This window comes from Pseudopipra pipra, chromosome 2 (assembly GCF_036250125.1).
Source record: "Pseudopipra pipra isolate bDixPip1 chromosome 2, bDixPip1.hap1, whole genome shotgun sequence".
Lineage (NCBI taxonomy): Eukaryota > Metazoa > Chordata > Aves > Passeriformes > Pipridae > Pseudopipra > Pseudopipra pipra.
Genome location: NC_087550.1, coordinates 67492330 through 67513774, shown reverse-complemented (window position 1 = coordinate 67513774; position 21445 = coordinate 67492330). Strand labels below are relative to the sequence as shown.

Here is a 21445-nt window from a genome sequence, read left to right as displayed (position 1 = left end):
AGCTATGCGGTCAACTCATGCATAAAGTATAATTTCATCTAGATTTATGCTTTTAAGGAACATCCTTCTCTACCTGTGCTTCCCTGACTGTACAAAGACTCTAGGGCAACAAAGTCCAACTCTGGGATAAGAGGTGCAATTAGTTAGTTAGTGGGAAGAATCAAGACTACAACTTAGGGGAGTTTTTTGGTGTGGTTTGGTTATCCTAGTTAGAGGGTCAAAAGTGTAAAGTTCAGCTGATTAAAAAGAGAACACAGACTACAAATAATAATGCTAAAAAAAATTAATCTGGATTTGAAATACTCTTTTTTAAAAAAAAACCCACACTGTTTACTAGAAGCTTATTAATGGGAGACTCCATTGTTCCTCCAAACAATGTTTTATGCTCTTCTGATGAATCTGGAAAAACAAATAATATCTTGCAAAACATATAAAATATCTTATTCTAAAATCAACTGAAAAATTTGGCTGTACTAACTGTACTTGTTGTCTTGCATGAAGGGACTTACAAATGGCACCAGGATACTGCATACCCCAGTTCCTTCAGAGATGGCAGTGGCACAGGGAAGGCTTTATTATGAACCTCTAAGAACATAATCTCAACATGATCCTGGATACTGATCATTCAAGATAATGCCATTGAGCTCCCTCTCAAACAGGAAAGTTTGCATTTATCTATATAAAGAAGAAAAGAAATTTTATCCTACCAGCTGATTCTCAGTGATCTAAATGAAAAGCTGGATTAAAAAGTTTTCCATGTTCATTTAATAATTAACTCAGGAAAAAAGGAAGTAGCAGGACATGAATATAGCTGAAAAAAATAAAAGCTTCCATTATTCTCCTTCACGGGTGGACATAAACTTTAAAGACTTTGTATAGTGACTAGTTTTCACTTTGATTTCCCACAGCAAAATATAATAATCATCATCAAATTAGATGTCTACATAATTTTAAATAGTGAGCTATTTTATTGCATTAATATCTACTGTCATTTTTTTCCTGTAATAAAAGAGCTCATGTAAGAGTCCTATATAAATTCTTTCAAGATTCAAAGTTTAACTTTTTTCTTCCAAAATTAAAATCTATGAAAAGAGAAGTAAGATTAAACATGAATGTAAGTTCTTTTTTTAAAAAGTGTATAAAATGCTATAATTGCCTCCAAAGCAACATTACGAATCCATCTGATATCACAAAAAGATAGAAATAAAAAACCCCAATCCCTCAAACTCTAACATTGCATTAAAAAGAGTTAATACATTCTGAGACCACACAGGCTGGAATACCTTAAGTCAAAATTGTACACTTATTGAAACATGTTGGAAGACAGCACTAACACTGTTCTGGCATTTTGCTTGTACTTTTAACATACCTAAACTTCATTTTATGTTAAATATGAATATCTTGGGTTTATCTATTCAAGAATTCTAATGTTCTACTTGCAAACATGAAGGCAACAAGATAATTCCTAACAAGACATGACAGCTTAGTATGTGCAATGACTAAACGAGACTGATAGTAACCATTTTACATGATAGCATGAACACAACACATAAACCCATAATTCATATTTTTTTCCAATTGCATAAATCTGTATTTACAGGTTGCATATCACTTTTATTTAAAAACACACACCTTGTTTAAAAGCAGTTAACTCTTTACTAACTCAAGATAAGAAAATTTAACTTTTTTATTATGATGACAAAAAAAATATAATTGAAGACTAACTCACTACAAACTAAGTTGCCCTATCCTGTACAAAGATTTCAAAACACGAGATAATTGCCTTTTAGAGAAATTCAAAGACTGTAAAACTAATGGAAGAAATACGTATTAAAAGTAAAAAATAAAAGGCTGCACTAGGAAGAAACAGAAATGACGGAATTTAAACATACACACACAAACAAAAAGCTATTTGTTATTTTCACACATTTTCTGGAAACAATTTTAGCTTATTTTTTGTTTCTTAGGTGTTATTTTTGTGCATAGTACTGGCATTTTGTAATTTTCTTCCCTCAAATATGAGACTTCTAGTGTTTCTTTTTTAGTGTTTATATCCTTTTCTGCATAGGTGTCTTTAAAAACCATTATCACTGTTTGGCAAAACCAGTATGACTAATGTGGCCTATTTTTAACAGATGTAAAAAGAAATTTGAGAAAACAGTAATAATTTTGGAAATATTTGCTCAATTCAAACATTCAGGGTATGAGGAACATGAAAGATAAAGTCTGTTTCAGACTCAAGTATTTGCTTTCCTTTTTAATCAAGCCCTTCCTGATCATTTTGCACAGTTTGAAAATATTAAGTGGTGAAATGACACAAAGAAGCAAACTGCTGCATATTAGGAAGAGATTACAAGGGTACTTACAGGGACTAAGGTTGTTTGGATGTAAACAATGTTGCACACCTTTGAGTTAGAACTTTCACAGCTTTCTTAGAAAACATTACTAAATTTTACCTTTCTTTATAATTTACTACTGTTTGTAATTAGCTGCAATGCATGTCAATGACACCACTAAAATGAGGAACCCAAGGCGTAACTACTTTGAGAACATAACTATTTGGCAGCAGCCCTACTTGGGAGAAAAGGACTAGGAACAGGAAACTTTGAAAGAAATTAATTTGAAATCAGCCTGCTAAGAGCCTATCATAGAAAATCCACTACATTTTTATAGAATTATGTTTCCTCACAGTATTTTTCATATAATTAATACAAGAATATGATAAAGCATGAATATAATAATAAGGTTTAGAAATTATCTAGAAATGTTTAAATCACAAAATGGTTTGGGTTGGAAGGGATCATTTAGTTCCAAGCCCCTGGCCATGGGCAAGGGGAGACCAGAATGCTCAAAGCCCCATCCAACCTGGCCATCACATTTCCAGGGATGGGGCATCCATAACCTCTCTGGGCAAACTGTTCCAGTCCTCACCACCCTCACAGAAATTAATTTCTTTCAGTAACTAATCTAAACCTCCTCTCAGTTTGAAACCATTCCCCCTTATCCTATCACTATATGCCCTTGTGAAAAATCTCTCTCCATCTTTCTTGCTGGCTCCTTTCAGGTACTGGAAGGCCACAATTAGGTCACCCTGAAACCTTCTCTTTTCCAGGCCAAACAATCCCAGTTCTCTCAGCCTTTCCTTATAGGAAAGCTGCTGCAGCCCTCTGATCATCTTGGTGTCCTTCCTCTGGACTTGCTCCAACAGGTCAATGTCCTTCCTGTGCTGGGGACCCCAGAGCTGGATGCAGTGTTCCAGATGGGGTCTCACCAGGGCGCAATAGAGGGGCAGAATCCTCTTCCTCGCCCTGCTGGCCACGCAGCTTTTGATGCAGCACAGGACATGGTTGCCTTTCTGGGCTGCGAGCACACATTGCTGGCTCATGTCCAGCCTCTCATCCACCAGCAACCCCAAGTCCTTCTCAGCAGGGCTGCTCTCAATCTGTTCATCCTCCCCAGACTGTACTGATAGCAGGGGTTGTCCCAATCCAGCAGCAGCACCTTGCACTTGCTCTTGTTAAACCCCATGAGATTCCCATGGGTCCACTTGTTTGTCCAGATCCCTCTGGATGGCATCCCATCCTTCAGGTGTGTCAGTTGCACCCCTTAACTTAGTGCTGAGGGTGCACTTGATCTGTCTCTGTCATTAATGAAAATACTAAATAACACTGGTCCCATTACAGACTCCTTGAGGAACACCACTTGTCACTGATGTCCATCAGGACTTTGAGCTGTTGACCACTACCCTCTGGATGCGACCTTCCAACCAATTCCTTACCCACTTAACAGTCCACCCATCAAATCCATCTCTCATTAGTTTAGAGAGAAGGATGTTGTGGGGGACCATGTCAAAGGCCTTACAGAAGTCCAGATAAATGACATTTGTAGCCCTTCCCATGTCCACTGATGTGGTCACTCCATCACAGAAGGGCACTAGGTTGGTCAGGCAGGACTTGCCCTTGGTGAAGCCATGCCAGCTGTCTCAAATCACCTCCCTGTCCTCCACATGCCTTAGCAGAGCTTCTAGGAGGATCTGTTCCAAGATTTTCCCAGGCATGGGGTGAGGCTGACAGTTCAGTAGTTCCCAGGGTCCTCCTGTCTACCCTTTTTAAAGATGGGTACAATCTTTCCCTTTTTCCAGTCGCAGTTACATTAATAGAGACCAGTGCATTTCACATAAACAAAGAAATAACAAAACCCCCTCCAAAAACTCAAACGAAAAAAGCCAACCCAAATCCAATCCAAGCCAAACATGTGCCTTTGTTTCAGCCTTGAATTTAATATTTAAATATACATGTGGATACAGACATCAGAAATAACAGCTATTGAATGATTACTTCTGATGCACCTGCAGATGTTCCTGCCAGGTCAATGACACCTGCAGTTTGGAGAAGTATGTTCAATTATTCTCTTCTGAAACTTGACTATTTTAATCTCTTATGCATGGAACTTCACATGTACTTCAATCAGTTTGGAGAGTTAATGGCAAAAACTGTTCTATGAGTAAATTGTATTAGCCAAACATGCAGTGCAATTCAGAAAAGAAATGACATGATTTAAAAACTTTCTTTCTTTTTACTTTTAGGTGATTGTTTCACATTTGAGTTCTGCACTTAAGGAACAGAATTAGAACAGTCTTCTTTTAAGTTGAGACTCAGACTCAGCTGTCAGTAAAATTATTTTGTTTTGGTTCTAAGAAAAAGTAGTTTTTTAAGTGGTCAGGAGAGACAAACTGGTTTGGACCAATTGATGACATGAGTTTTGGAATGTGGGGAATAGCATGAAAAGTAGATGATGGAGAACAATTTTGGAAGTGCAGTGAGAGGACTTCAACAGGTGCATGGATAGTCAGTTTTCTATGAAAATAATGTAATAGAATGAGTGCTAATGCAATCTCTGGGGAGTTGTAGATTCCTTGAAAGGAATCTCCTTATCTCCTCTCTTACCATGTCAGGTAAGTACATAAAAAATTACCCTGACTCTTATCTGAATGAAACCTGTGTAACTACTGTCCTGTTTCCTCTCTCCAACCCCTGTTTTGGACTTGAAAAGAAATTCAAATTAATGTATTGGAAATGAATTGCACAATGTTTTGGTCCAGGTTTTGGTTGCAAGGATCGGGGAGCACAAAGAGATCCTGGGGTATATTGTGGCACATACAGGCCTTGCAGATTACAAGTGTATCAATTTCATCATCTTTATCTAGATACCTGTTAAATGCTTGAAAATTCTAAATATGTTGCAATGCATGTCTGTTGGATACAAAAGAAAAAAAAGGACAGAGACTAAATCATCAGAGAGAATTAAGCAACTGAGAGTACAACTGAGACCCTCTCCAGTACCTGACAGACACAATCACCTGTGTTTCTCAAAATGACACAGACAAAAAAGCCCCAAAAATCAAACCAAAGGAAACCGATTTTTTCTCCATGGTTTAAGACCCAGGAGAGAAAAAGTGCATTTATGGTAGTAATGCTAAAAGATGAAGATTACCTCACGGTCATTTAGAAGTCTCTCCAAATCTCCTGCCATTTGATTCTTGACACGCAGCAAAGCTGTCTTTTCTTTATTTAAAAGACTGGTAAAAAGAGGATAGGAAATGCAGTAATAGCAACAGATAATCTCTTTTAATCTCGTATTCTGGCTGAAACATGCATTTTCTAAAGCTAAATACTGGCAACAATAAAAGTCTGCTAGAGCAATTGTACCTAATGATCCTTTTCTATATTCAAGCATTGAAATTTTTATAAATGGGCCTGAATGTACTGATATACACAAAATCTTGTTTTAGTCAAACAGAAAAACTATTCAAAGCCTTCATAAAATGTTTTTGTTTTGTTTTTTTCTCTAAAGGGTAATTTAATTATCAGAATATTCTATAATTATCTCTTGGTTTCTTCCAGGGAAAATGAGCTTATTTTATAAGCAAAGTAAGGCTCCTTATATCTACACTTCTATATCAAAATGTGGATTTCTTTGTTGTATTCATCACTAGTAGCAACACACACTGTTCTCAGTATCACCTCTTTTTGTACTACTGTATTTAGAATTCTGAAAATAGCAAATTGAAGGAAGAATAACATCCAGCTCTCCCTCTTTTAGCTGTGTAGTTTCTGTGAAAATTGTAAATGTATTTTTATTATTTTTTATTTTTTATTCCAGGATAATGCATGGGATCAAATTTGTCCTATGAACCAAGTATGAAAACTGTTTTAGCATGAAGTAATGCTTTATTAGCACAATGTCAAGTTTAAGTCTAATTGTTCTTTTGTTTTGTAGTTATGGAATATGAACATTTGAACTGTTTAGCATACATATCGTGATTCCAGGCAGCAGTTCTATTATAATTAAATGTATTTTCACACTTAGCCCAAACATGAGTTTCTAACAATAAACTTCAGACTAAAGCATGCATACATATAATCTAGTTTGTTAAAATAGCCACAGAGATTTTCTTGGAAGACCAATGTTATATATGCCATGAGCATGACTTAAATAAATAGGCTGTACAATATAAACTGTAACATAAAACAAGAACTATGAAAAATGCAATTCTGCATATGGAGTGCAAATATGTAATACTGAATACAGGTCAGGAGTTCAAAAGCAAATGTATTAAAATTTTATAAATGGAATGGAGCAATTACATATGTTGTAAACACAGATTATTTAATATTTCCAGTATTTGATCCAGAAATGATCAACAAAATAAATCAATCTTTAATTGGCCATGTATCATCTCCTTGTTTCAAATAAGGAACATCCTCCTTTGCCCCAGAGATTTTCTGGCAGTTCCTTGCAAGCCCTGTATTGTAAATTATGTGTCAATTCCTTCTAGGCATTCACTAATTCTCAGAAAAAAAAATGTATGCTTTTGCCAAATTGCTAAGCTGTTTCAGCTATTTAAAAGGAAAGCAGTAACATTTATGAAAAGCTATAAAGATATTTTAATATTTTCAAGTGGGTTTTTTTCTGTCACATTTTTAATCATGATGAAATTGCTGTACTACTTTTTTCTTGGGTTCGTGTGTTGTAATTTATTGGTATCTCACTTTGTCGTGGATTTCTGTATTTCCTAAGAACATAAACTAATCCTTCAAGAGGCTGGCAAACTTATTAGAGAAGCAATAATAAAAGTTTCTCAATGACTTAGGTAGTGCACTGAATAAGCATAAACATCACTGTTTATGACTTAACCAGAAGTTCATGTTCAGGTTCAATTTCATCTACAGAACAGAACCTATTCTACTTATACCTTCTGAAACTGTATGACATGACTGATCCATGTGAAGCAGTTCTAAATTTCTTTGTTTATAGTCAAATACAGGACATAGACTCTATAACATTCAGTAGCACTTGATGTGTTTTCTGTCATACATACTAATATAGAATTACCAAAGGATGTGCAGACTTTAGATTTAGTAGTTTTGCAATACTTATGCTTTTTCATCATTGCAGATAGAAGGGAATAAATCCTGTACTTCTGAAAGAATACTGCTAGAGAGGCATATATACATGTAACAGAGCAAGAAAGCAGTTACCAGACAGAATGATAATATATTCACACCTGTAATGACTATGTAAAGCAGAGATACCTTCAGAAGTTCTGTTTTGGGAAGAAGACTGACCATTTCAGTCACTGTTTTAAAAATGTTCTGAACCAGTGTCTTGGACATCAGCAAAGAGGTTCTAGCTTTAAACTACCTTACACTTTCATCAAAGAGTAGTTTAACCTGATCCAGTTTTAACTGGCAGTGCAACAAATCAGAGAGCAGCTTTACAATTACTTTCAGATGACCTAAGTGAAAACTGTTGCTGAAAGATAATCCTTCCCTTACCACATTCTGGTAACCTGCTCTTCGTGTTGGTATTGCAAAATTTGTGACTATGTTAAGTAGCCCTTTCACCGATCTGGATGGAAGCTGGAGTCTTTTTAAAGGGTATTTTTCACATGGATCACCAAAACAACTGGATTTACCATGTACAGTGGAGACCCACAGTTGAAGGTAAGGATGAGAGTGCTCCATTTGGTGATGGAGGGCCTTAACTGCCTTGCTGTGATTCTGAAACCACAATCTATGAGTCTAGACAAACCAGCTTCTCACACTGCAGCTCAAGTGTTATAACTTTGATCTGAAGAGACAGGATGTTCTTGACCGAGCGTAGACCACGCTGTGTTCCATGGTCCTGGTCACTGATTGCCTCACTCTGTGTGTGGAGAAGGTGCCCTTTGTGAGATGTGGGGCTATAACTGTAGCCCCAAAAGTACAGGTTGGAGCACCAACTGAAAAGCAGTGCAGCTCCTGCTTTTTCTATGTGCTTTTCTAGAAGAAACTGAAATGTCTTGGAGAATATTCAGTTTCATTCCATCATCCTTTTAAAGCTTAGCCAGGTATGAATCCAGGTACCAGGAATGCAGGACTTACCACAAAATACTTGTCATATACATACACATTGCTCATAGCAACCACTGGCTTGTTTTGTTTTCTTCACTCAGGATCTAAAGCCAAAGTAGCTTGGATTTTACAAGTAAGACATTTTTAGGTTACATAATTTTTCTAGAGAATGGATACTAACATTTCCCAGTTTCAGACTACCCTTTTCAATTTGGGCAATTAAATCATGTTAATGCTTAAGTTTAAATATACTAGCTACTATCCTGTTCAGAAGCTTCTATTATTAGATATTCTGAATACTGAACAGACTAAATAAACATGGTTTAATACATCACTGGGTTTTATTATTACTTCTATTCCGTTTGAAAAAAAAGCAGGTTTCTTTTTCACTGAACTGTATACTCTAAATGCTGTAAGAAATAAGGATTGTGCCTTTCTGTTCATTTCCGCTTACAGCATGAAGTTGAATAGCCCAATCTTGAATTATTTTTTTGCATTTTATATTCAGATACAAATATTACCATCGAAAAAATCAACACAAATAGTATATGTGAAGGTTTTGTACATGAAATGGAATATATAATATAGCCATATAGTGAAGCTACCCCTTCTCTGCCAATTACAGATGAATAGTTCGGAGCAGATGGTTAATTATTAATCTAAGTCAAATTTTGTTTTTAAGTCACACAGTTAGAAAGAGAGGTATAAAAAGTTTTGCAAATAAAAGTTCTTTAGAAGAAAGAATACATGACAAATTAGTGCTCTCTCATTGTGCAGGCAAATGACCACAGCTCAGATTTTAAAATGGATTTAGGAGAGTATTGCTTAATGATTTTAATTGGAATGCTTCAGGAGGGTTAAAAAAATTTATTAAAAAAATATCCATGAAGTGTCCAAATTGAAACTACTTTTTCAAATTGAAAAAAAAAAAAATCCAAACAACTTTTTAAAAGTGGTATTACAGGTCAGAAAATGTAGAGAAAATTATGTATTTCTATAAATGTTGCTTGGACCAGTTCTCAGGTAAACTGAAGTAGCATTGGAATAAATGATACATGTTTCACAGAATGGTAATATTCTCATAAAAAGCTCATTGCCACTCTGTGATGGGAAAAACTTATCTAACACTGTATGCCAAGTTTTATGTTTGGATGGCAATTAGAGAACCCAAAATGTTTAGGTAAGGAACATTTCAGTACAAAGCTTCTTAGTGAGTGAAATCCTTATGTGTCTTCTAGATTTGCCACACAGTTAAGGCTTTTGAGGACTGCTTTGGAGTAAGTGAACCTCTTTTAAAACCAGCCACTGGTACTGAGAAATTTGAGTAAGTAACTGCATTTAAAATAAATATCCTCTCTTTATGAGTGAAGTCCTGTTTAATGTCTCCAGTTATTTATAAACCTAGATGTTTTTAGCAGAAAATTATGTACTAAAACTACAATTACTTCACTATACACATAAGAATGAAATTCAGAGATTTGTTTTCCCACAGCATGACAGTTACAAGCATTTCTTTTCAAAGGGAATGCTAAATGTGTTATTTTTGTTTCTGACTAAAGAACTGTATGCTAGAGAGATTTCTTCATAGTAGCAAGGAGTCATCCTCACACATAGCACTACTCTTATTAACCAGTGCTATTTACTTTCGTTAATGAGAGTGCTATGTGGTCTAACATAAATAAGAAGTTACTTAACAGAATATTTTGAGACATGTGGACCACCTATAAATTTACCCTGCAGATGCTCTGTCACTCAATACCAGAGGTTTTGTATCTGAAACATATATGCAGGTGCATTGGCTCAGTGCACAACTGTTCTGCTTCCAGAGCCATCAAGTTCTCTTCAAGGCCAAGTGCCAGCACAGCCCATGGCCTGTCTGGGAGAATTCTAAGGGTATGGGAATGAGAGTGGTAGTGAACATTAGGTGTGGGCAACACCTAACAGAGCTTCCATTACCCCTAAACAACCTCTCCTTTTGTCTTTGAGTGGTAATACACTTGTGCCTTTGCACAGAACCTAAGCAGTGACATCACCACACCTTTAATAACCTGGCAATGGGTCCCTAAGTTGTTCATGCAAATAACTAACAGCTATGACAGGTGCTCAGCTAAGCACTTACCCCAACCACAACAGCTCTTGCAGCTCCTAGTGAAGGTACGGCTAAAGACCCACAGAGCTGTGTGAAAGATGTCCAGAACAGACACACTTCTCAGCAAGCCACTAAAGTGTCTCCAGTTCTGGTATAGTACTTTAAGAGATTAATTCTGTCTGGTAAGTATTTTGACTACTCCTTTCCTTTCAGAGAGAAGTTGGATGGGGCTTTGGGCAACCTGGTCTAAGTGGAAGATGTCCTTACCCATGGCAGAGGGGTGGAACTAGATGATCTTCAGAGGTCCCTTCCAATCCACACCATTCTATGATTCAGTTTGACAGCCATTGACACAAGCAATCTTGTGCATTATTTGGACAGTCCTTCCAAGTGAGGAAGACATTTTGATACGGAGGGTCTCAAAGACAGCCTTAGCTCTAGAGGTAATGACACTTAATGATGAAGGCATGTAAGCTGCTCCAGTGGAAGTGAACTTTGAAGACCATGTTGAAAGGAAACTTAGATGGATCTGCAGGACTTCTCAAAAATATTATATCAAAATGGTCTGCCTGAATCTGTCCCATTCCTGTTGTAGAAATAACTGCTGTCATAAATGACACTTTAATAGAATTATGAGGGTGGAGAATCCTGAACACACCTGTTGTCTGTAAAGGGACCACATTATAAGTGACTTTAGGCCATTTTGTGAAAAATTGGTAAAGATATGTCCCAAGAACATCCAAAATGAGATTTCAGTCATAGATAGCCTTCCTCATAATTGCCTTCCTCTTGAGCTGATTTCAACAGGACGGTCTGTTTCATCATACAATCAAGCTCACATCCTGTAGCAACGAACAAACTTCTCAAAAGACACGGAAATACAAATTATTGCAGGTTGCTGCAAAACATTTACAAGGTTGCAAGAAAGTACTGACTCATCATCCTTGGAAATCTGCTGGAACCTAATCACCCTAGGAGTATGTTCTAAAAAGATTATTGGCCGTGATCACTGTGTACAGAAGCCAATTATGGATTAAGACTAAAAAAGTAAATTCACTTGCAAATTAGTCCTTGCTGATCCCTCCACACTCAAGTGAGATGCGATAGAGAACACTGGCACTGATAACACAGCTATGACTCCTCTGCTTAGGGAATCCGTGATTTACATAATGCAGAACCGTCTTTCTTGATGAGCAGATGACATAAAAACACAACACGAAAAGAACATTCCTCCACCACAGATTCTGCACACAAAAAGGAAGGCAAATCACGATCAAGCATAGGGCAGCTGTAAGGGTAAAACTAAGTATTTGGTCTTCATTATGAGGGTGCAGGCATATTGATATAACATTGATTTATCTAGAGTCTGGTACTCATATATAAGATTTAAAAAAATATATTAAAAAAAATCACTAGTATTTTTAAAAATCAGTCTGAAAACAAGAATTCAAACACTTTTCCTGTTAGCTGGTACTTGTGAAATTGCTTTTTAGAAATACAACTAATGCATTTATTGTATTCAAAATTAAAACAAAACCCATACTTTGTGTAACTGTAGCACAATTTAAACCTCAACTTAGAAAGGCTTCTGCAGAATTGCAGTATTAATTATAGGTAATGGTTGAAAGAACAATTTTTTTTAAATGGTCTTACAAATATTAAAATTTTCCTTCAGCTCTGAGATACAGAGAAACCAGGCTTCATAAACCATGTTTAGTTTTTTCACTAATGCTTTTCTAATAACACCAACATTATCTGCAGAATTTAGGGCTCTCCTTGAGGAGCATTAATTCTCTGAACTCATCCTCTCAAAAATATTCCACACACAAAGCAACAAAATGCTGTTTAATAAACTAAGAGGGTTAGGAATAGTGGGCTAAATCTTTTGATCCAGCACAGCTTCACTTGGCATATATTTGCTAGGGATTATCATTAATTTACTTAAATCCCATTCTGATTCAGTTCTGGAATAGCTGGGAGTTAGACTCGGCCACAAAGTAATCTGAAATCACCTAAGGGATATTTTAATTTAAAACTGTCATCAGTTTCCAATCTGCAATCCAGCAGATACCAAAAGGTTATCCTCATGACAAAAGATTGCTTGAATGTAATGGTTCCCTGGTTAGAAATCTCTTCCTTTAACATTCCTCTCACTTATGGGAAAGTAAAGGACCAACATTACCAATTTATACCAGATTATGATTTCTCTTGTGTGCCGGGGAATACCAGTAATTTAGGACCTTTGTTTTAAATGTGGAGTTATGAATAGCAAAATTAGGGACTACAAATTGTACCAAAAGCCCTGAGACATTAGACTGTTTCCAAGAATTTCACTGGCCTACGAAACAAGGCAAACTAGGGGAATAATAGCTGGTTTTAGTTTACAAGGAATATTGGAAACTAGAGGAAAAAAACTTCTTACCAAAATATTTGATGTACAAAGTGTTACTTTTTTTGCTACAATATTTTTTTGTCAGACCACACTTTCCTTTACAGGAACAGAGACTAGTGGTGAGCACACTCCAGCTCCCCACAGTAGAATACTGCTGGTATGTTTACCATGAATGGTCACACTGTGGGGAAGATCCATTTTCTTCCTTAACCTGAGGCACTTTAAGATGAAAAAAGTTCCCTTTACAGTTAATGGAGAGTAACAGGCATCTCTAGGAAATGACTCACTCCATCCAAAATCTGAATTGCTTTTTGGAATGTCACTTCCACCAAGGAAAGCTGACCTCAATCCCTAATTTAGGTACCTTAATTTGTAGGCTAAATTTAAGACGAATACCTGGGCATTGAGATTATTTGCAATGAGCCATTGCAAACTTTAGAAAATCAATGTTAATAATGCATTCGAGTTCTTACATATTTTAAAGCATGAAACACACACTTTCAGAAATGACCTCATCTATTTACTTCCTTTCTTTTCTAACTTTTGAGAGACTTTTGGACTACTATGTGAATAATGAAAGACATTTTCCTATTACCATCATCTAAAACTGTACGATGCGAGGAAGTTGGTCAGTGGTCAGAAAGTTCTGACAGACAAATATAACAGCAAATCAGAGAGCCTCCACTAGAGAATAAGCTCTAGTCATGCCTAAAATAACCTTTGCTGATGGACCAGTCTATTATTTTTCTCTGATTATATTTCTTTATTTTTTACTTTTGTACATCTGTTGTGTCATTCTTTCCTTTTACTCTCCTGAATTTTCCTCTGCTTCATGGGAGCTCTTCTCAACTCCAAATTCACTTTAAACCTGACTGTCATAGCTGCTTTTCCAAATGTAAAGCCCCTTTCTCTGACATTATGAGTGAAATCACAGATACTAGAGTTTCAGCATAAAGATTGGAGTTCATCAATGATGAAGTGTTAACATCTCCCACTTTGTGGCCAATTGCAACATTTTTTCTTAATGATAAACACATAAGTAATTTCACTTTCAGTTCAAGAGAAAGTGAAAAAAGAAATAGTGATTTTAATTACCTGACATCTTTTTCAAGTTGTGTAATATGTTCTTTCTGTAGACTTATTTGAGAATCTCTCTGTTGCACAGTTTCAATGAGATATTTGTACGGCTGTTGTGCTTGGTTCAACAAAGAATTTGCTCTGTCAAGCTGCCAAAAAAAAAGGTATTACTACTAAAAATTTTATTATTTATAAAGCACAATTACTTGATTATTATTGAATTACTATTAGATATTATTGATTTTTACCAGTTGCATAATAATATACATCCCAAACAAAAAAAAAAGGGGAAACAAACCACCTTTAAATTAATAAGTAGTATATTATCCTCCCAATTTTCTGTTCTAATTATATGTTATTTTCACTGCAATCATGCTACTCTCTACACTTCCCTAATCTACATTTTCAAGAGTTTTAATGTAACAGCTTCCATTGATTAAAAAAAAATAAGTAAAGTCAATACCTCTGTTTGTGGTGTTATTGACTGGTGACTTTTTAAAAACAGTATACTATTACAGTGGAATTTTCAGCTCAGAAATTGAATCTAGATAAAAATACATTCCAAATGGAAAAAAAAATCCCTTTCTTCTAATCCGTTACTCTGTATGAACAGCAAAATCCAACAAGATGCTTAAAAGACTAGTATAAAGTAACTGTCATTCCCATAAGTAGGAAATAAACCTTTCTAGCCTTATTCCCTGAACAAATTAGGATCACTAGGTTTAAAAATCTTGCATGATATGGTCTGCATCTTGAGCAATATAACGAGATCATTCACTAAATTATGTACAGAATTAAGATCATACAACAAGATTTAGTAGTTTCAGCAGCTGGAGTACACATAAGTCATGAAAAAATACAATGTTCACGGTGAAGGCTCCAAAAAGGCATTCAGTGGCAAGCCCACTACTCAGGTAATTAATTTCTTCATTCAGAGTACCATTTTTTCTGTATACAGACTTGCTAGTTGCTTTTTAAGTTACCCAAAGACCATATTAGCCTTCTAGACAAAAGGGACTCTATCTATCAGTTGTGGCACTGCTGTTCAAATCTCTGCAAAGTGAATTAATTCCAAAATTTAGATTGGACTCTAGATGTAGTACTTACAGATCACTACTTTGCAGAAGCTGATATATATAGGCTTCCACTTAAACTGAGAGTAACAAAGTGAGTTGCAGAGGCAATAAATGGATTATCACTAGCTGAGGACCTTTCTTGGATCAGGTCATGAGAATTCCTTTATTCTGTTTGTCCTAGGCATGGTCAACAAACCTTCTGTAGTAGAAAGAAATTCTCAATACCTACTTTTAACACTGCAGGTCACTGCTACACAAAGCATCAGAAACAGGACTTTAGGGAAAAATTATTTTCTAATGCTGTCAAAATAGATAGGATCCTGCAGTTAAGTGAAACCTGACAAACTATAATAGGACTAACAGAAGACTGACAAGTTTTTCTTCAGTAGCTGAGCTTTTCCATAGGGTTCCAACTTTCAAGTACAGTATATCAGACTTCCTTAAAATGAACGAAATTATGGAGAAGTCAGTATTTTCTTCTTGGTAATGCTGAACCTTCCCAGAGGATCAATACGATTTCTTTCTGTAAAGCTCAACAGCAATTGTTTCAAGGACAGACCAAATAAAGAGTCTTAGAGCATCCACTTTAGTTATTGAATTATTTTTCTTTTCCACCCTCCTTTAAAAAGCTAACAAAACCCAGTTGTATCTTAAATACTGCACCGAAATAGCAGTATTTAATGCAAATTCAAAACTAAGAGCTGATATAATCACTTTTGCCTCAACTTTTTATCCATTTTCTAGATTTCTTCTAAATGACTGAACAAACTGTCAAACAAAAGAATAATAATGGGCTCCCTAAGCATGCGGTAATTTACAGGATCTCTCTTTTGTTCTTAAAAAAAAATAAAAATCAAGAAAGTTACAACAGCTTGGAGTAAAAATCTATCTTGGCTCAGGGAATGATTTAAAGACAGCAACACAAGTTTAAGAACTTTATAAAAAAAGATAATAGATAGCAGTCAGCATAAAATATGAAATGCAGGAAATTTACCACACGAGCTACAACTTCAAGGGGGAAGTTGATACCAGCAGACAAAAAATGGGAGCAAATAAATTCTAGAAACAGTACAATCCAATATGGCAGAGATACAGTAAAACTGTATATAATGCCGATGAAAACACAGAAGTTTTCAATAAAATTTTTGCCATCTGTTTGAAAACAAGTCAGATGATCAGCTTGTGTAACATGAGAACAATGGACTACTTTCCACTCCACTATGTTCACAAGCGTAAACTCCTCCTGCACATACTGAAGGATGGCAAGCAGTAATAAGTAATTATTATCAAACAAATAATCAAACAAATTACCTATAATCATATGCAAAATTAAAAAAAGGAAGAAATAAATCTGCTGAAGTGTTCAATCCTGAATGCCAGATGTGAGTTTAACTGAAAACAGGTCTTAAAAGATTTTATTTACACATAAGAGTTTGATGTTAGTAGACTGTGCACTAGCTATCTGCAAAACATTTAACTTCGTACTGGATTACATTCAGATCTAAACTATAAAATTAAATGATAAAAATCAAGAATTTAATGGCAGAATAAAAATGAGGTGAAGATGTTCTAGTGGAATTTTGCCAGAATTTGAACTAAGGTCACTGGTACTCAATCTTTCATCAGTGATCTAGAAGCAAATATAAAACTAATGTGGGTAAGAAACATATTGAAGTGAAAACCAGAAAGATTAAAGATTAAAGATAAAGAACAGTGATACGGAAGAATACCAAGCAATAGATTCACCAATTTCCTGATGTCTGCAAGTAAAGATTTGAAAGACTACGTTTCAGTCAAATACAAATTACTATGATATACTTAAGAAGAATACATAACAAATTATAGTATTGGTTAAAAAAAAAAGACTTCACTGTTCATGTATCTTTCATTAAAATACTATATATAATCATATATATACATATGAAGTACATAAAATTCATAATTTAAAAAGACGTAGAAAATTCAAATATTTGCCCAGTGGAGTACTTGGGTGTAGTAATCCTAATTTATAACTACCATGGCTTTAAAAATCAAACTGTTAAATCACATTCCTGAAATTGTAAGCTTAGAAATTCCATAGTGGCAATATATAATAGAAAACGTAGTTGTTCTTTGGTTCCTAAGAGAAAGTTAAAAGACAGTCTTAAAAATACTTCATAAAATTAGTTTGTCCTAATTCTGGGACATTTCAAGCTAAGTTTTGTTTAGTGTTTGTTCTCCAAGTCGAACTAATATGTATTAGTAGGTATTATATATAGAATTTTAAAAGACCATTAAATTTAATTCATTGTAACAAAGACTCAAAAACTGAACAATTGTAGAAAAGGATTTACAGAAATGTCTTTGAAAGTGATTTAAGAGAAAAGCTGTATAAAAAGTAACAATGTATTCATTGAACAATTAAGCATCAAACAGAATAAACTAGTCTGGCTAGCTGGTCTTCTGTTCAGAAATCAAAATGCTCTCTGTCTGCCTCACATTCTTGTTTAGCCCCTAAAATAATCCCTCTTTCAATATTAGTTTCAAAATACAATAAAAACTTCTTTGAAAACTTTTATCATAGAGCTTTGGTTAATTATGAGGCCATTTTTTTACATCAAATAGATAATAAACATTTCATTTTATGAACAGCTGTTCTGCAATGTTTAGAGTTTCTACTGATTTGAATTTTTGTGTAGCAGTAATTTACCTCTTGTGAAATCTGTGTTACTTGTTCCTTCTGATGTTCCAGATCTTTTACAAGCAATGAGTTTTGCTTTTCTAGTTGCAGTAATCTTCTTGCCAAGTGAACACTGTACCAACAAAAATCAAGCTCAAGTTGAACTTTTCCCAACTTAGGCCTATTTTCCAAAATAGGTAAAAGAAATTCTCACATCATATTGCAGAACTTGATTGCCTTAATTTCTCACCAATGCTTAAATACTAATATATATCAACTACATAGTTAAACATGCTGCATGGTCAAATTTAGAAAAACAATGAAAATATTACAAAATTTAAAAGTACTGAAATAGCATCTCCACAGTTATGCCAATTGTAGTATTTTATACAAAGTAATTACCTATATAATTTTCCAGTACTATACAGTTGCAGCAACACTGTCAAAATGCTTCATCTAATTATGAGTATTTACTTTTTAGCAACTTTATAGAATCACTATAACAGGCTTCTCCTTAAATAACAGTTAAAAAAAACACACATCAATATGCATTTCATAGCGGAACACTGAAAAATGTAGTATTTTATCATTTTCAAAACAGAAGCAAAATTGTTTTGTCTGACATTTAATATGCTAAATAATTAAACGTTATTGCCACTTTTTAAAAATAAACTCTTACATACAGTCACAAATTACCTTGAAGAGAAAGGATTATTGGGACACTTAACAACCTAGTTAAAAATAAGATCCTCAATCTCTTGCACACTTCATGTCCAAAATCAAGAGTTTATCATCAATTTAACAGCACAGATCCATGGGCAGATTCAATATGCAATTGCAGAGCCTCCTTCCAGACATCTAACCTAGTCTTCCAAACTATTATTAATCACAGTATCACAGAAGGACATGGAAGGGACCACAGTGGGTCATTTGGTCCAACCTCGCTGCTCAAGCAGGGTCATCGCAGAGCACATTGCACGGGACTGCATCCAGAGGGTTCTTGAATAACTCCACAACCAGTTCTTGACAATAATACGGAATCTATGAGAGGATAACTGGTCTAAAGCAGACTGATAGGGAGATTATATTTACCCTTAAGCTGAGGCTTACACTGTGTAAAGCTAGTTGAGTGTACAAAGTTTCTCTGAAAATTTGACCAGTCATAACTTCCACCTCCTCCTCAGTAAAATGGAATACACTTTTAGATTTGGAAGAAGTCTTACTATTTTTCATCTGTGTTATAAACCTACCCTTCCATGTAGAAATCTTTTACTTTTGCCTATTGTGAGAGGAACTACCTGCAATTTTCAATAGCTTTTACCATGAGGTTGGTTCTCTCAGTTCCTCCTACAAGGAACATTAGGCTGTGTAAACAGTAACTGAGAAAAAACAGAAGTTAATTCTCCTAACTAGTTATTTAGATTTTTGTTTAGGAGATATGAGATATGTGTGAAGATCTGATCTAGCAAAAAAGAGAAATGAACCACTTCTTTGACTAGTAGCTATTAGAGTGTAAGGAAAAACTTGGATACCTTCCTGTGGCAACTTTAGGAATGCAGCCCATCTTAATTTTCCCAGCTACAACTATTCAGTGAACTTGACCTGAATTTGCAAGTATTTAAGGATAACACAAATACACCTTTCAAGCATACTCATTGATACATTTTTTGACTAGTTTTAATTTAAAGCAAAGGCATAAAGGGACTGATCTGCAAAGACATCTTATTCTGGAAACCTTTTATTATAACTATACTAGAAACTTATGCAGTGCTTGAGAATGTGATAATTTATTGTTAGCAAACCACTAGAGTCACTGGTAGTACTCTGCATTTTCTCATTTACACTCTCCCAAGCAGTTCCTAGGCATGGGTGAGAAGTTAGCATGGGCAAGCAAATCATTGCCAATGCGTCGTTCACGTGGTGCAGCTTAACCCACAATGAGAATTTAGTTTTATGGAAATGGGATACTACATGCCATTTGGTCTTGATGCTTCAGAGTGTTCCCAAGGATGTTTAGTTTAGTACTATGGGTGTACAGTGCCTATGTCCAAAGTAATGAGATAGTTGTTATTGGCAAGTAGGCAAAGAAGTACAGACCTCACAATTCCCTATGCTTGAAAATGCAGGTTTTGTACAAAGTTTCAGAAACTGAAGTGCATGATGTGAACTTAAAAGAGCCCCTCATTTAGGATCCCATATATCAGGGACTAAAGAGCAGGTAGTGGACTCCAGAGCAATCCTAGAGAGCAGAAAACTTATCTGTGTTTCTTTAATGGCTCTAAACATAGAAGCTTATGTCACAGTGTCTTTGCTTAAAAACTCTGGGAGCCAAAGGCAACACACAAATTTTCTGCATGGCAGTTTTCCTTGAATCAAAACAGCAGGTAAACCATACACAGACTTCTATGGCTTTTTTAATTTTAAAAGATAGAGAAAGTCTATGAAGTGTCCAACATCATTATGAAGGATTAAATCAGTTTTATTAGTCAATGCCTTTTGGAACAATGACATTCTGAATGACAGAGCCACTTCTAAGCTCAGAAAGTGTCTTCCAAGCATATCTGAAATCCTGGCCTACTGATCATCAGATTCAGTATTCAGCAGTGATTTAGCACAATTCTTATATATGTAAATAATCTAAACTGAATCTAATAAGGTGGGGAAAAACAAGGATATAGGCTGAAACTCAGAGAAGTTCCCAAACTATTGACAAAGGAGGAAGAAACTGAACTTTTAGGAAACGATACTATAGGACTCTCAACAATCTCCTAAACCAGACCTACAACAGGGTTATGGAAGTTTTTTTTCCACACCCCACACCCCTGTTCTTTTCTTCTTCTTCGTTTTTATGCGGTGTAAAGAGAAATCTTATAAGGAAACAATCTGAAGAGGCTTAAAAGAGCAAATTAAGCCATGCTTAAGTTAAGTACTACATAAAATCTTTTATGGTAGTCAGCAATATGTAACTCAGTCCACAATAGGTCTAATCTGATTGACAATCATATCAACAATATTTGAAAACAAATATATAGGGCAGAAGAAATAGTAGGTGGCCCATAAATCTTTGCTGAAAATATGAACAGACCATCATTTGCCCTTAATTCTCATTAGTAACTTTTGACATTAAATATTCTCTGTCATGGAGAAGGTGAGGGTTAAAAAGACAAACCCAACTAAATAAAATAATACTTGTAGTAAAAAAACAGCTATAAATCTATGGTGTATGTTCATCTTGTCTTTATACTCTTCTTGGTGTGCCCACCAATGATGGTGGAGTTTCTCATTTTGGTCAAAACCTACCACTAGCACAATTATGCAGCCGACTTTCCTGCACTTGAGCAATTGTAGGCGCACTTGGATCATGTGGAATAAGCCTCATCCTAGGAGAACTACCATCCCAATTTTGAACAACAGCAGAGGTTTTACTGTGGTCACAGTCTAAAAGTATTATGAATAAATCCACATTCATAGAATCATTAAAGTTGGAAAAGACCCCCAAGATCCAGTCCAACCTATGACTGAACACCACATTGTCAACTAGACCATGGCACTAAGTACCACATCCAGTCATTTCTTGAATCCTTCTTGGGATGGTGACTCCACCACCTTCCTGGGCAGTCTGTTCCAATGCTCAACAACCCCTTCTATGGAGAAATTGTCCAACTTGAACCTCCCATGGCATAGCTTGAGGTAATTTCCTCTTGTCCTGTTGCTAGTTGCCTGGGAGAAGTGAGTCATAGCCACAACACATGGGCT

At 35.5% G+C, this 21445-nt stretch overlaps 1 protein-coding gene across 9 annotated transcripts in view; it reads right to left on the bottom strand.

The window, feature by feature from the left end:
* The window catches only part of PIBF1 (progesterone immunomodulatory binding factor 1), a 113541-nt gene that overhangs the window by 16335 nt on the left and 75761 nt on the right, over positions 1-21445 (bottom strand). For 5 of the 9 annotated variants that reach the window (XR_010428377.1, XM_064645865.1, XM_064645867.1 and 2 more), the window contains 3 exons: positions 17720-17822; positions 13973-14103; positions 5494-5578 (listed from right to left, as the gene is read on the bottom strand). The exons of 1 other annotated variant lie outside the window; for it this stretch is intronic. Coding sequence is in view for 6 of the 8 variants with exons in the window: in XM_064645865.1 (XP_064501935.1) it covers positions 5494-5578; positions 13973-14103; positions 17720-17822 (319 nt within the window). In the remaining 2 variants the exon portion in view is untranslated. Of the gene's footprint in view, positions 1-5493; positions 5579-13972; positions 14104-17719; positions 17823-21445 lie in introns of those variants that run through there. 3 more of the 9 variants (XM_064645871.1, XR_010428378.1, XM_064645869.1) reach the window with 3 other exon arrangements.